The 14301-nt window shown below is 38.3% G+C and overlaps 1 protein-coding gene across 2 annotated transcripts in view; it reads right to left on the bottom strand.

Annotated features, from left to right (window-relative positions):
• The window catches only part of Sec15 (exocyst complex component Sec15), a 654019-nt gene that overhangs the window by 549230 nt on the left and 90488 nt on the right, over window positions 1–14301 (bottom strand). For both annotated transcript variants that reach the window (XR_016546976.1, XM_090374206.1), the window contains exon 6: window positions 4172–4255. Coding sequence is in view for 1 of the 2 variants with exons in the window: in XM_090374206.1 (XP_090230332.1) it covers window positions 4172–4255 (84 nt within the window). In the remaining variant the exon portion in view is untranslated. The remainder of the gene's footprint in view (window positions 1–4171; window positions 4256–14301) is intronic.

The raw sequence follows: 14301 nt of genomic DNA, 5'->3' as shown, positions 1-14301 counted from the left end.
CAAGGAGCGAGGGAATGATGCCAGCACTGAGGAAGATGGATATCAGATTAGTAACACATACGACTTACCCGATATCCTTCTTGATGAAGTAGAACATGCATTGAAGAAAATGAAGAATCAGAAAGCCACAGGGGAAGATGAAGTTATTGTACAGTTGTTAAAATTGGGAGGTGGAAACATGGCACAATAACTGGCAAGACTTCACAAAAATGCATTAGAAAAGGTGTGATGCCCAAGGAGTGGAATAATGCAGTCATAATTTTGTGGCATAACAAAGGAGATAAATCAGAAATTATAGACCAATTAGCTTGTTATCCCACATCTACAAGTTGTTCACAAGGGTCATTACTAACAGATTAGAAAGAATACTTGATGAGAATCAATCAAAACAGCAAGCTGGCTTTAGAGCAGGATTCTCAACTATGGGATCACCTACACGTAATATCACAGCTAATGGAGAAAGCAAATGAATATAAAACACCATTATGCCTGGCATTTGTGGATTATGAATAGGTGTTTGACTCCATACAGCATAAGGCAATGTTTCGGGCACTGGAAAGACAAGGCATAGATACTCCATATATTATGATTTTGAAGAAAATATATGAGAACCCTACCTCTTAGACTAGACAAAGACAGTAGCAAATTTAAAATTGAGAAAGGAGTTCAACGATAACTCTGATATTGTTTACTGCTGCTCTTGAAGAAGTTTTCCGAAGATTGGACTGGTCACAGAAAGGAGTCAATATGAATGGAGAGTAACTAAACCATTTATGATTTGCAGAAGACATTGTGATCATAAGCCATGATCCCGAAGAAATTAGAGGAAAATCTTAAATTAGTTATGCAGAGTTAGTAAGGATTTTGGACTAAAGATAAAAGAAAAAGTAATGATGAATAAGTATGCTACAGAAAGTTATATAATGAGATTGAAGGAGCAATAATTGAAAAGGTGGAGTCATATACTTATCTGGGACAAGTCATCAGCTGTAATAATGATAAATAGCTGGAAGTCAAGAGAAGAATAAATCTTGGATGGATAGCATTCAGGAAATATAGTCACATACTGAAGATCAATATCCCAGTTTGTCTGAAACGTAAATAATGAACCAATGTATACTCCCCACCATGACTTATGAAAGTGAAACTTGGGCACTCACCAAAAGAATGGAAGAGAAGCTAAGAACTACACAGCAAAGAATGGAATGAATTATATTGGAAATCAGACTGTTAAATAAGAAGAGAAACACATGGATTAGGCAGCAAACTCAAGTAAAGGACATTCTATCAAACTAAAGAACTAAAATGGTCTCGGGCAGGCCACGTAGCTCGAAGACATGATGACGGATGGGCTAAGAAAATAACAGAATGGTACCCAAGAGGAACTAGAAGTAAACCTGGAAGTCAACGACGGAGATGGACAGATGAAATTCATGAGTTTGTAGATAGTAAATGGATGGCCATTGCACAAAACAGAAGGAACTGGAAAGTTGCTGGAGAGGCCTTCATTCTGCAGTTGATTGAAAATTTCTGATTATGATGAAACTTCTGTCCTCCCCTTCATTACAGAATTCCTCATGTGTGAATGTAGATGCAAAATACTCATTCAGTTGTCAGCTATCTGAGCAGGATCATCAACAGTCGAACCACCAAAATCAAGTGGACCAATCTGATTCATCCACTTTCTTCTAGAGTTTACATAAGTAAAGAAGTCTTTGTTGTTTTTCTTTGCATCTTTTGCCAACAATTTCTTGTAATCAGCCTTCACTTGCCTAACCTCCTTTGTGACTTGATTACAGACTAGCTTATATCTGCCATAGGCTTCTCTGTCACATGATAACTTATATGCATCACACACATTTTTCTTCTCTGCCACGAGCCTTATCAGTTCATCTGACATCCATTTAGGTCTAATCCTTGAACAGTATTTCTTAGTTGGCATGAAAAGCCTAGTAGCTTCCAAGTTTAATTCCTTGAAGACTTGCCATTTAGAATTCGCTGTTTTAAACATCCTCAGTTGATCTGACTGTATAGCATTTAAAAACTGTCTGAGACTACTGTAGTCACCTTAAGAAAACAAAAGCCCTTTCATTTACCCTTGATGGTAGTTACATCTTTAAGTAAATCCCACATCAATACACTGTGATCACTTTCACCTAGTAGTTCCTTTATCTGCAAATTCTTAATGCATGAATAATCACTACTGATAATCAGATCAAGAGTATTACTCCCTCTGGTTGCCCCTCGAACATGTTGCTGTAAAAACATGTTAAACATCATACTCCACTAGACTGTGATGTTGCATTAGTGCAGATTCCAATGCTGCATTAGCTCTTGCAGCCTTATTCTAAAGGTTTACTTTCTTTAGGCTTACTGCTATATTTCATTTTCCATTGCAGGTCAAAGAGATATGACTATACATAATGTGTTAGAAGTCTCTGTACTTTGGCTGCATAATTTAGAAGCGGCATTTTGCTCCTGAGATGAAGTGGTGGTTCATTGCTTCTACGTGTCAGCTTTGAACAGTAGATGTCTGGAAAGCTCCAATGGCTATCTATAGGACACAATGGTGAAGTGAATTAAGCCACTCCAAGGCCCTCTTTTTAGCAGAGTAGGGAAGCACCATAGTCCAGTTGAGATATAATTAGAATGTGATACAAATAAAGTAATTTGGTGAATTGGACAGCATCCCTGTCATGGCTGAGATTACTCTAAGTATATTCAATTTTTTTTGGATATACTTAGAGTATATCACTGAAATTACTCTGAAATTTCAGTGATTATCTGGAATATCTGGAAATTATTCCAGATATTCAACACCGAAATATCTGGAATAATTTTCTAAAACACAATAAATATCTGTTCCGAAATTTATTATATATTTGAGAAAATAAAGCTTGTTATCAGAAATTAGACCAAAGAGAAGGACACAATCAGAAGGTATTATGGGGTGCATATCCAACTGTTCTGGTTCAGGGTGCAGTTTGCATATTTTCACAAGTGTACAACAATATTTTTCTGTTCTGAGAGTTGGTATTCATTTTGTGCCATACACAGCTATTTATATTGAACCTTGAAGTTGTCATTCAATATAACTCATATTCTGAGCAATGTGAGATAGTAAAGTCATCAGCATATAGGTATGTTTCAACACTATAGGAATGTTTTGTGTCATTTGATTTATTCTGATGGCAAAGAGTGTGGCACTGAGGGCCGAGACGTGTGTGTGTGTGACTCCTCCTTCCTAAGTTAGACACACATTTTGATAACGGATCTGAACAGTATAGCAGGAAACTCTGTATTAGAAGTAAATGTCCTAGTAGGCAGAGAATGTGTAGATCTCAAATGATGCCAAAACACCAAGTTTTGTGCAAAGGCCTTCTGGATATCAAGATATACCATGATGGGGTGCTATTTTTTGTTTGCCTCAACTTTGATGAGTTCTAAGGAGGATGTTTCTGAAACCATACTGATTTTTGCACATTTGTCATCTTTATAGTCATTTCATCATTTATTTTTGATTGTCCTGTAACTTCAGAAAGGAATATTCCAGCATAAGCAATAGTCTTATTCATAAGCAGTTCACAGAATTCATTGTGCATAAATGTGCTGAAAATTCTATAAACTCTTCATTCAGAAACTTGTTTCATTCATTACAAACAAGTATTTTATTTATTTTTTTTAAGTAAGAGTAATCTGATCACAAGTAATACATTTTTTACACAGAAGAAAACCTGTCAATGAAGGCTCTCCCAATTTCATTATCATTATTCTTTTAAAATATCACTACAATTTTATAATCCTGTCAGTATTGCCCAATTTGATTGGGACAGAGACAGTGCTCAGTCACTACATTTCATTTCGTTTAGCTTTTCATTTCATTTTTCCATTATTTTTCAGTTCATTTCACTCCCATGATTTCTATACTTAGAAAAGCAATGAAGCTGGTTTGTTGTTATAAACCTACTTGAATAAAACTGAGTGCCAAGTTGTTTATCTGACCATGATAAATGAAGCACTGAGATAACCATCAGAATGCCCACATGCATCAAGCAACAGCAAACTTATTATTTGCAAGAAATAAAAATATTTTTTTTTATATAAATTATATACTTGGAAAACCACACTGAATAAACAATGCAGTACAATGAGAATCAAAATACAATCTTACCATATTATTAGGTGGCTGTAATGAAAGTTTAGCCTGTTGCTTCCTTTGCTGCCTATAATAAACTTCAAAAGTCTCTCTTGCACCCTACAAGTGAAGAGGGGGAAAAATTAACATTCTATGGATTACAACCATGTAAGTTTTAAATAATCACACCTTAATGTCTAAAATTAATATAGTTTTAATTTTTTTTTTTTTTTTTGGAGTGACCACTTCATGTTATAAACAAATTAAAGTGCTAAACACAGTGTTCAAGGAAGTAAATGTAGAAGTTCATCAGCTTTTTATAGCACCTAAGAAATAATGCTCAAGGTTCAGACCTAAATGCATGTCAGATAAAATAATGAGGTTGGTAGCAGAGAATAATAATGCATGGTATGATTTTAATTCATCAGGGAACAAAGAAGCCTAACAGTAAGTATAAACTAGTCTTCAATCAAGTTAGTAAGGGGGAGAATGGGGGTTAAAACATACTTAAGCAGATTATGAGATGCATTAACTAAGAACACAATGAAAAGCGGCAAAAAAATATATTGCATATATTAACATCATAGGGAGAGAGACAAAGGTGAAATCACATTGGTGCACTAGATCAGAATAGCCTAACCACTTTCTTAGGTGCTAGTTCAGAATGCTAACAAACTGAATAAATATTCTGAGTAGGACTTACAATACCGGTCAAAATCTCAATACCAGTATTTCGGTACTTTTAATTTATAAAACCGGAATACCGGTATTAATAACGGCATTCCAAAAACAAACGTTTTTCTCAATAATTTTGGTGACAATTAGGTGCAATAAAGTAAGGAAAAAACAAGTACAGTAATTACTTGAATTCATGTTTTAAATAAACTTTTATTGCAATAATAAATATTCTGAAAAAATCATTAAAGATACAGTTATTCTAAAAACAAAAAAAATACATATTGTTACTGCAAATTTTAGTTATGTTTAAGCATCCACACTACCTGTCCGAATAAAGGGAGCTCTTAAGAAACATAAGAAATATAGAGCTGCTGGAACAAGTACAGAGAAGGGCAACAAGATTAGTGAATGGAACAAAGGGTACTCTTACAAAGAAAGGCTTAAGTTTTGCAAATTACAGTGTCTGGAGACTAGACACCAGCGAGGTGATCTGATAGAGGTGTATAAAGCCTTGAATGGTTTGAGCATGCTCAATGCTGATGGGATTCTTCCTCTTGCTCAGAATAATCACCTGAGAAGACAAATTCAAATTGAGGAAGGACAGATGTAGGACAGACGTGCGGAAATTTGCCTTTAGCCAGCGGGTAGTTGGTTGGTGGAACAGACTTCCATCACTTGTCGTGGAAGTTGATAGCCTAAATAAATTTAAGGCTCAGCTGGACAGGTATTTCGAACAAATGGAGGAGTGAAGTGGAAGTGGTTTTTTTTTTTTTTTTTTTTTGGCTGATGCTGCATAAGCTTGCTTTCTTGCATCATATGCCTCTACTAATGCTAATAAGCAATCAATAGTATGATTGTTTAAAATGGATCTAATTTCGGTACATACAGTATTTTATTAGCGGCAGAAAATGCCCTTTCAGATTCTATTCTGGTACTATTGTACCGAGATAATCATAGACGATCTCAGTCCATATTTTCTAGGCTTTGAACTTATTTTGGAAAGAATTTGCGGAACACTGATGTTCTGTTCCACGTTAGTCTTCCATGGTTGAATAATATTCATCATTTTCTGAAGGAGAAAGATGTTTTATTCAGCGAAGTATAATTTTCACTGTAGTATCTTTAATGAGTCTGGGAGAGCGCAAAGAGTAGGGATAAGGAATAAAGAGAGCAAAGAGTGCGGTCAAGGAATTCTTCACATATATAAATGCAAAGAAGAGAAGGACTAATCAGATCGGACACATATGTAATTGCGTCAGATAGTATTAGATACCACAACTGATATTGCAGATGAACTCAACAGTTACTTTGCATCGATATTTACAGAAGAAAAACCCTTCACGTCAATGAGAAATTATGGGAGTGAAGTTGAAAAAATGTAATTACTGACGTTGAAATTTCACATGTTTATTTAATGAGAAAACTTTCGTGCCCACAGGTGAGTAAGGCTCCAGTGGGTGATGGCATATACCCTATAATCTTAAAGGAGGCAGCCAGTGAGTGCTTTGAACCATTAAGGCTAGTTATGAGAGCATCACTGGACTCAGGAGAGACTCCATTGGATTGGTGTAAATTGGAACATAAAGGCGGTTCTAGGAGTGAAATGGGAAATCAATGACCAGCCAGTCTACCTTCAGTAGTGGGGAAAATCACGGAGGCAGTGATAAAGTGGAATTCAGGATCATTTAGATGGAAATGGAATTCTGTAGGATACACAGCATGGTTTTGTAAAGGAAAAATAATGTTTAACAAATCTGGTTAGCCATTCTCAAAATCCAGGTCACTTGTGAGCTGGATTTAGAGAATAATTTCAACATTGTTTATTTAGATATCAGCAAAGCATTTGACTCAGTTCCACATGAGCGGTTACTTTATAAGTTGGAGCAGGCTGGAATCATAGGGAAAATCCTTAGACGGATAGCACGATGGCTTGAGGGCACCAGGCAGGGGGTTGTGATAAATGGTTATTCCTCAGATTGGGTTAATGTAAGAAGCAGGGTTCCCCAAGGATCAGTATTGGGACCATTGTTGTTTTTGATCATCTTAAATGACATCTATGAAGGGATATAGGGTGTGATGTCTAAACTTGCAGATGATGTCAAGATCAGTAGAGTTGTTAATAAGTGCCGCCAAGCAGAGCTTCAGAGTGACCTAGATAGACTTCCAGAATGGTCAGAAAAGTGGCAGCTATATGCTTTAATTCAGCAAAATGCAAGGTCTTACACCTGGGGAACAGCAACCCCAAAATAACTTACACTTGGTGGAGTTGAACTAAAGTCAGTAGTGGAAGAAGGGGACTTGGGAGTTACAATACGGTCAGAAATGAAGTTGTCCAAGAATCGTGGACGCGTTGCAACGTTGCATGGTGTCCTATTGATGATTTATCGAACATTTGCTAGTAGAGATAAGGACATCATAATCACATAAAGGTGATTTTATAACCTTTATGTGATTAAATTATAAACTTCTTTTTTTTTTTTTTAAATTAGTACCGAAAAACCTGTATTTTTGTATCAATACCGGTATTTGAATATAAGAAAAAAAATGACCGGGATCTGGGGATCTTGGTACTGTAAGCCCTAATTCTGAGTTTGAATTCACACATTAAGAAGTTTTTCAAGAATAAGGCACCAGAAATACATTAACTGTAATACATCCAACAAGGAGTTATGATAACTGGAAAGAAGACAGATGAGATATTTTTTAATATAAAAGTAAACAAGCAAACTGTAGCTGATGGCAAAGAATCAATATTGTTAAAAGAAGCATCAAAAGAGTTAAATAAACCTTTAGCAATAATTACACTGAACAACAAAAAAAATATTTTTGTACCTCCACAAAGCAAAAGAAAGACTCAAGTTCTAAAAACAGCAACTTCAAGAAACTTAGCATTTGTGACTTGATTGACATGCATAAGGCTTTAAATGGGTTGAGGAAAAGAAATTAAATGCTGATGGCATCCTTACTCATTTCACATTGACCACACATGCACACAAAAGGACAAATTTATATTATAGATGTATGATTTTACATATTCCAGTTGAGGCATGGAGCACAGATAAACTACGTTATTTGTAGATAATAAAGAACTCAAACGTACATTGGTTTGAGTGCTTTATTACCTACTTTTTTTTTTTTTTTTTTTTTTTTATGTAAACCCCAAACACGAGAGGTATTAGAACCTATAGTACTTAGTACCGTGCTTGGGTTGGAGGTTGAGAAGACGAAAGAAGATATTTGTTGACATTGGACTTGATCTTCTGCAGACTGTAATTTTCAGGAAATACGTATGAAGGAAGGTTGTTCCAGAAAACTGCAGTTGAATGAATAAACGAGGAAGATGAAAAGTTGGTTCTGTCAGTTTGAAGTTGGACACTAAATGGACGTTGGCTGGTGGCAGCACGTGTTCGGACTGTTTTCAAAGAGAGAGTGCAGGAATTATAGAAGCCAATTCAGAAGAACAGTGCCCATGGAAGTATCTGTAGAAGAAGCATGCAGCAGAAACAGTACGTCTATGAGACAGCGAGTGGAGAGACTCTGTTAGATGAATCATTAATTAACCTAACTGCCCTCTTCTCAATGGAATCAAGAAGCCTGAGAGAGGTTTTGGGGGCACCACTCCAGATATGGGAACAATATTCCATGGCAGGGTGGCTTTGCGATTTATACAGAGTGAGCAGCTGTTCGGAAGAAAAGTAACGCCGAGACCGAAAGAGAAAACAGAGTTTTTTCAATGCAGAGGAAGCAATATTTGTAATATGCTAGTGCCAAGAAAGATTAGAAGTCAGGGTAATCCCCAAAACAGATACATCATTTTGCCTAGAAATAGGAGTGTCACTAAAGATAAGCATAGGAGAAGAAGAATCCTTTTTGCGAGATATCAGACAAGACTGAGTTTTAGAAAGGTTGATATCAACTAAGTTGTCTTTGCCCAACTAGAGAATTACCTGAAGATCGGCATTTAAGGAATTAGTAGCAGATTTTCAAGAAGTTGAAGCTGATTAAGCAGGGCAAGGTTTCTCAAAATGGAAAGTAGAATGCAATGTGCTATCATCGGGAAAACTATGGATAGGATTTCCAGTCAATGGAAGGTCATTAATATACAAGTGGAAAAGAGTGGGGGAAAGAACTGAACCTTGGTGGACACCGGCATTAGAGGGGGAAGTTAGAAGACAGAGAGCCATCTACCATTGCCCTCAGTGAGGGATCAGAGACAAAACTGGATAACCAATTACTAAAACTCCACTGGTGATACTCTGTGTAACATAAGCCAGAATATCATCAGTGGATCGACATTGATGGAATCCATACTGGCGATCGTTGATCACACAGGTTTCCAGGTAATTTAAGAGTTGGCGGTTAATTGATTTCTCCATTGCTTTAGAAAGAGCAGAAGTAATTGCAATGGGATGATAATTGGATGGGAGGGATTTGTCACCCTTTTTAGGAACTGGCCAGATATGAGCAAATTTCCAAGCAGAAGGAAAAACACCTTTGGAATAAGAAAGTGAAAAAAGGTGGCAAAGAACAGGAGTAAGTTCAGGAGCACAGGTTTTGAGAACAAGTGGAGAAATACCATCAAGACCTGGAGCTTTCTTAGCATCGAGATTCGTCAAAATCCTTCTGACATCCTTTTGACAGAAGACCACAGGAGGCATTGAATGGAGCGTGTTGGGAATGGTGGGAGGTGTTTTACCAAGATCTTTAATACATGAGTTGGAAGAAAAATGGGAGTCTAGCAGGTCAGCTTTATCCTTGGCTGAAGTGACAACAGAACCATCTGCTTAGAACAGAAGTGGGAGGAGCAGAGATGGGCAAAAGTTGCAGCCAATAACTTTGGCAAGAGACCAGAATGCTCGGCTACCATTACAGCAAGAAGTAAGTTTTCTACTCTTAGCCTGTTCAAACTCTAGTTTGGACTGATTAATAACTGCTTTACAATTGTTGCAGGCTTTGGTGTAGGCAGAAAATGAAACAAGACAATCACGATATGCAACATTCTTCTCTTGAACAGCTGTAACACATTTATTGGAAAACTAAGATTTAGATAAAGGATGAGATTTTAAAGTGGAGTGTGGGATAAAGGATTCCATTCCTGCAAGAATAATTTCACTGACACGATCTGAGCAGACATTGACATCAGAAGTTTTGAAACGGTAATCCGACCAAGGAAAAGTAGAAAAGAAATCTCGCAGGTCATCCCATTCTGCATTCTTGTAATGCCAAACAACACGAGGTTGGGAATAGCCATGAGATAAAGGCTCCATTGGAGAAGAGACAATCACCAAGTTGTGATCTGAAGTGACTAAAGGACCTCTTATTTCGACTGTGTACTTAAAAGGGTTGTTTGTGAGAAAAAGATCAAACGGGTTGGCTGTATGATTAGGATCGTCCGGCATTCTTGTAGGTAAATGAACAATCTGTGCAAAGTCATTAGTAATTACAAAGCCTCAGCATCTCGACCACCTGGGTCGGTATGACTACAAAACAGAAGCCAGATGGAGTTGTGAACATTAAAATCACCAAGGAAAATTACCTCCCTCTTAGGAAAGTTGGACAGGAGAAAGTCAAGTTGCAAAGAGAGGAAGTCAAAGAGCTCCAAGTGATTAGTGGAGCTGGGAGAACGGTAGACACAACAAATCAATTTGACACAATGAGGTAGGGAGATTTTAAGCATTAGTAGAGGCATTTGATGCAAGAAAGCAAGCTTATGCAGCATCAGCCAAAAAAAAAAAAAAAAAAAAAAACCACTTCCACTTCGCCCCTCTGTTCGTTCAAAATACCTGTACAGCTGAGCCTTAAACTTATTTAGGCTATCAACTTCCACGACAAGGGATGGAAGTCTGTTCCACCAACCAACCCCCGCTGGCTAAAGGCAAATTTCCGCACGTCTATCCTACATCTGACTTTCCTCAATTTGAATTTATGCCCTCTCAAGTGATTATTCTGAGCGAGAGGAAGAATCCCATCAGCATTGAGCATGCTCAAACCATTCAAGGCTTTATACACCTCTATCAGATCACCTCGCTGGTGCCTAGTCTCCAGACACTGTAATTTGCAAAATTTAAGCCTTTCTTCATAAGAGCACCCCTTTGTTCCATTCACTAATCTTGTTGCCCTTCTCTGTACTCGTCCCAGCAGCTCTACATCCTTCTTGAAATGACGCCTCCAGACCTGTATACAGTACTCTAGGTGTGGCCTGACCATTGCCTTATACAAGGGAATAATCACCTCCTTATCCCTGCTAGAAAAATTCCTATATATCATTGACAATACACCATGAGCTACTCTTGCAGCCCGTCTCCACTGCTCAGAGAACTTCATATTTGCCTGCACAACCATCCCCAGGTGCCTTTCATTCTCTACCACTGTCAGTGTAGTACCACAGAGTTGATACGTTGCTCTGGGATTGCTGTTTCCCATGTGTAGTACTTTACATTAGTCAATGTTAAACTTCATTTGCCACCTCTCAGCCCATCTGCTCAACCTTTCCAGATCCTGTTGCAGCAGCATAATGTCAGTAGTGTCCTTGACAACCCTGCCTACCTTTGTATCGTCTGCAAACTTCGACATTAAGCTTGATATACCCTCATCAATATCATTTATGAATACAGAAAACAATAATGGACCCAACTGAGCCCTGAGGGACTCCACTAATAACATTAGTCCACGATGAGCAGTGTCCATTGATTACCACTCTCTGTCTTCTCCCCCTCAGCCACCCCTTTATCCACAGCAGCAATTTGCCTCCAATGCCACACTGCTCCAATTTGTGCAGCAGTCTTCCATGTGCAACAGTATCAAAAGCCTTTCTAAGATCCAAGTACATAAAATCCAAGTTATTCCCTGCATCCAGTTCCTTTGTGACTGCATCATAGTATCCAATCAAATTGGTCAGGCAAGACTTCCCCTTAACAAAACCATGCTGTGTCCGAGCTATAGCTGAAGTCTTGTCTAAATGATCCTGCAGTGCTTCTTTAACTAGTGCCTCCATTAATTTTCCTGGAACAGAAGTTAAACTCACAGGTCTATAATTACTTTTGTCAGCCTTTGATCCTCCTTTGTGAATTGGGGTCACATTTGCACATTTCCAGTCTATGGGTACCTCCCCTGAGTCCAAGGAAGCTCTCATAATTATGGCTAAGGGTTTGCTTACTTCCTTTGCTGCCTCCTTTAATATAACTGGATAGATCCCATCCACACCGGGTGCCTTTCTTGTGTTTATCTTCAACAGTTTCTCCTCCACTTTACTCCCAGTTATTTCAAGATTCTGTAGCTTACTGCTAGAGTTGAATACACCTCTGGCATTCCCCTCGCTGAATAACTCCTCATGTGTGAATGTCGATGCAAAATATTCATTTAGTTTGTTAGCTACCTGAGCAGGATCATCAAAAGTTGACCCATCGATATCAAGTTGACAAATCTGATTCATCCCCTTCCTTCTAGAGTTTACATAAGTAAAGAACTCTTTGCTGTTTTTCTTTGCATCCCTTGCCAAAGATTTCTCGTAATCTGCCTTCGCCTGCCTAACCTCCTTTGTAACTTGGTTACAGATCAACTTCTATCTATCATAGGCTTCTGTGTCATGTGTTAATTTGTATGTATCCCATGCATGTTTCTTCTCTGCCATATGCCTCATCAGTTCATCTGATATCCATTTAGGCCTAAACCTTGAACAATATTTCTTAGTTGGTATGTATAGCCTAGTAGCTTCCAAGATAAGTTCTTTGAATGCTTCCCATTTTGCATTTGCTGTTGGTAACATCATCAGTTGGTCCCACTGTATAGAATTTAAATACTGTCTCAGTCCATCGTAGTCGCCTTTACGAAAGCAATAACCCTTCCCTTTACCCCTAATGGTAGTTACCTCTTTGAGTAAATCCCACTTCAGCACACTGTGATCACTGCCACCTAGTGGTTCATTTATCTGCAGATTCTTAATGCATGAAGAATCACTGCTGATAATCAAATCAAGAGTATTCTTCCCTCTAGTTGCCTCCTGAACATGCTGATGTAAAAAAAAATCATCCAATAAATCCACAAAAGCCTTGCTAGTGTGTGAAGTGACCAGCCCCCAAATTCCAGTCAATATCTGGGAAATTAAAATCTCCCATTATAAGACTCTCTGATTTACTAGCCCACTCTATTTCCCTGTACAGTATCTTATTATACTCATCAGAGTCATTAGGCCTATAGCACACTCCTACTCTCAATTTTGCTCTCCCAATGCTTATGTCACACCAAACTGACTCGACACTGCACTGTCCAGCGATGTCCACTGGCTTCACTTCCTTGGATTTTATGTATTTCTTAACTAATAGCATAGCCCCTCCTCCCTTCCTATCCAGTCTATCCTTTCTGTAGACGTTGTATTCCCCAAATTCCAGTTCTGCATTCCTTATATCTCTGTGACACCACGTTTCTGATATCCCAACAATATCTGCCTTTGATGTTTTGAGCAATACAAAGCCAGAGAAGATCAAAGAGAGGAGATTCCAAATTACCAAGTCTCTGACACAATACCACCTTTGAGGCGAAAGGAATCATGCAGTGAATAATCTGGGCAATTGAGATGAGCAGTATTTGAATCAACTGATAACTGAGATGAGCAGTATTTGAATCAACCGATAACTGAGATTCTGTCAGAAAAAGTACATGGGGTTTGGCAGACTGCAAGTGGAAATGGACATCATTCAGATTAGAATTGAGACCAAGCATATTTGTGAAATGAATTAGGAAGTGCTTGGGCGGTTTAGATCTTTTCGCAGATAAGCTTGCTCTATTAGTTTGACAATTCATGGTGTATTCAATACTAAGAAAAAGTGGGTGGGACATGCTGTATGAAGTAATGAAATTTTTGGATATGGCATACACATGGTAAGAATATACCCAGATCTTTGACATAATGTGGCCTCGACAATGCTCCCCGCATACACACTACTCGGACTCCCTCCAGTCACTATCTGGCAGAGTAGAGGTAGCAAGATTAGGAGGCTTCCGGATCAGCTAGTGTATAGAGAGTTATCAATAGGTTCAGTCCGGTGTACTAACTAAACACAGTTGGCAAACTGTTTTTAGTGTCTCCAGACACTATGGTAACATAGAGGGACAGTATTCCTCCTTGTGGTGTGGGTGCCACACCTCGACCCCTGCTTACGTTGGTTCACACCTGGGTGGTCTCCCACCATGTACTTGTGCATGGAGGTTATACACAGGATTACTAACAGTCCCACCATCGTGAAGGTGCAAGCAGAGGATCTGGCTGTTACAGACCGTCGCCGAAATTGGGTCCACTTCACTTGAGTGTCACCCAAATATCAGTTTCATCAGCATTTTAGACTTCCAGGTACCAAGTACAGCTTGTCTGGCATATCTGAGAGAATATCTGTGACAACCTCAAGGACCGATTATGTTGATTTCCCATTTGGAAAATATGTACATAACAGAGAAACATTGTGGTATTTTCTTACTATTTCTTCAGTGCCTGC

The sequence above is a fragment of the Mastigoproctus giganteus genome, chromosome 5, assembly GCF_048544385.1.
Source record: "Mastigoproctus giganteus isolate SK-2022 chromosome 5, ASM4854438v1, whole genome shotgun sequence".
NCBI lineage: Eukaryota > Metazoa > Arthropoda > Arachnida > Uropygi > Thelyphonidae > Mastigoproctus > Mastigoproctus giganteus.
The sequence above is the reverse complement of the archived record's forward strand: the minus strand, read 5'-3'. Positions and strand labels throughout refer to the sequence as shown.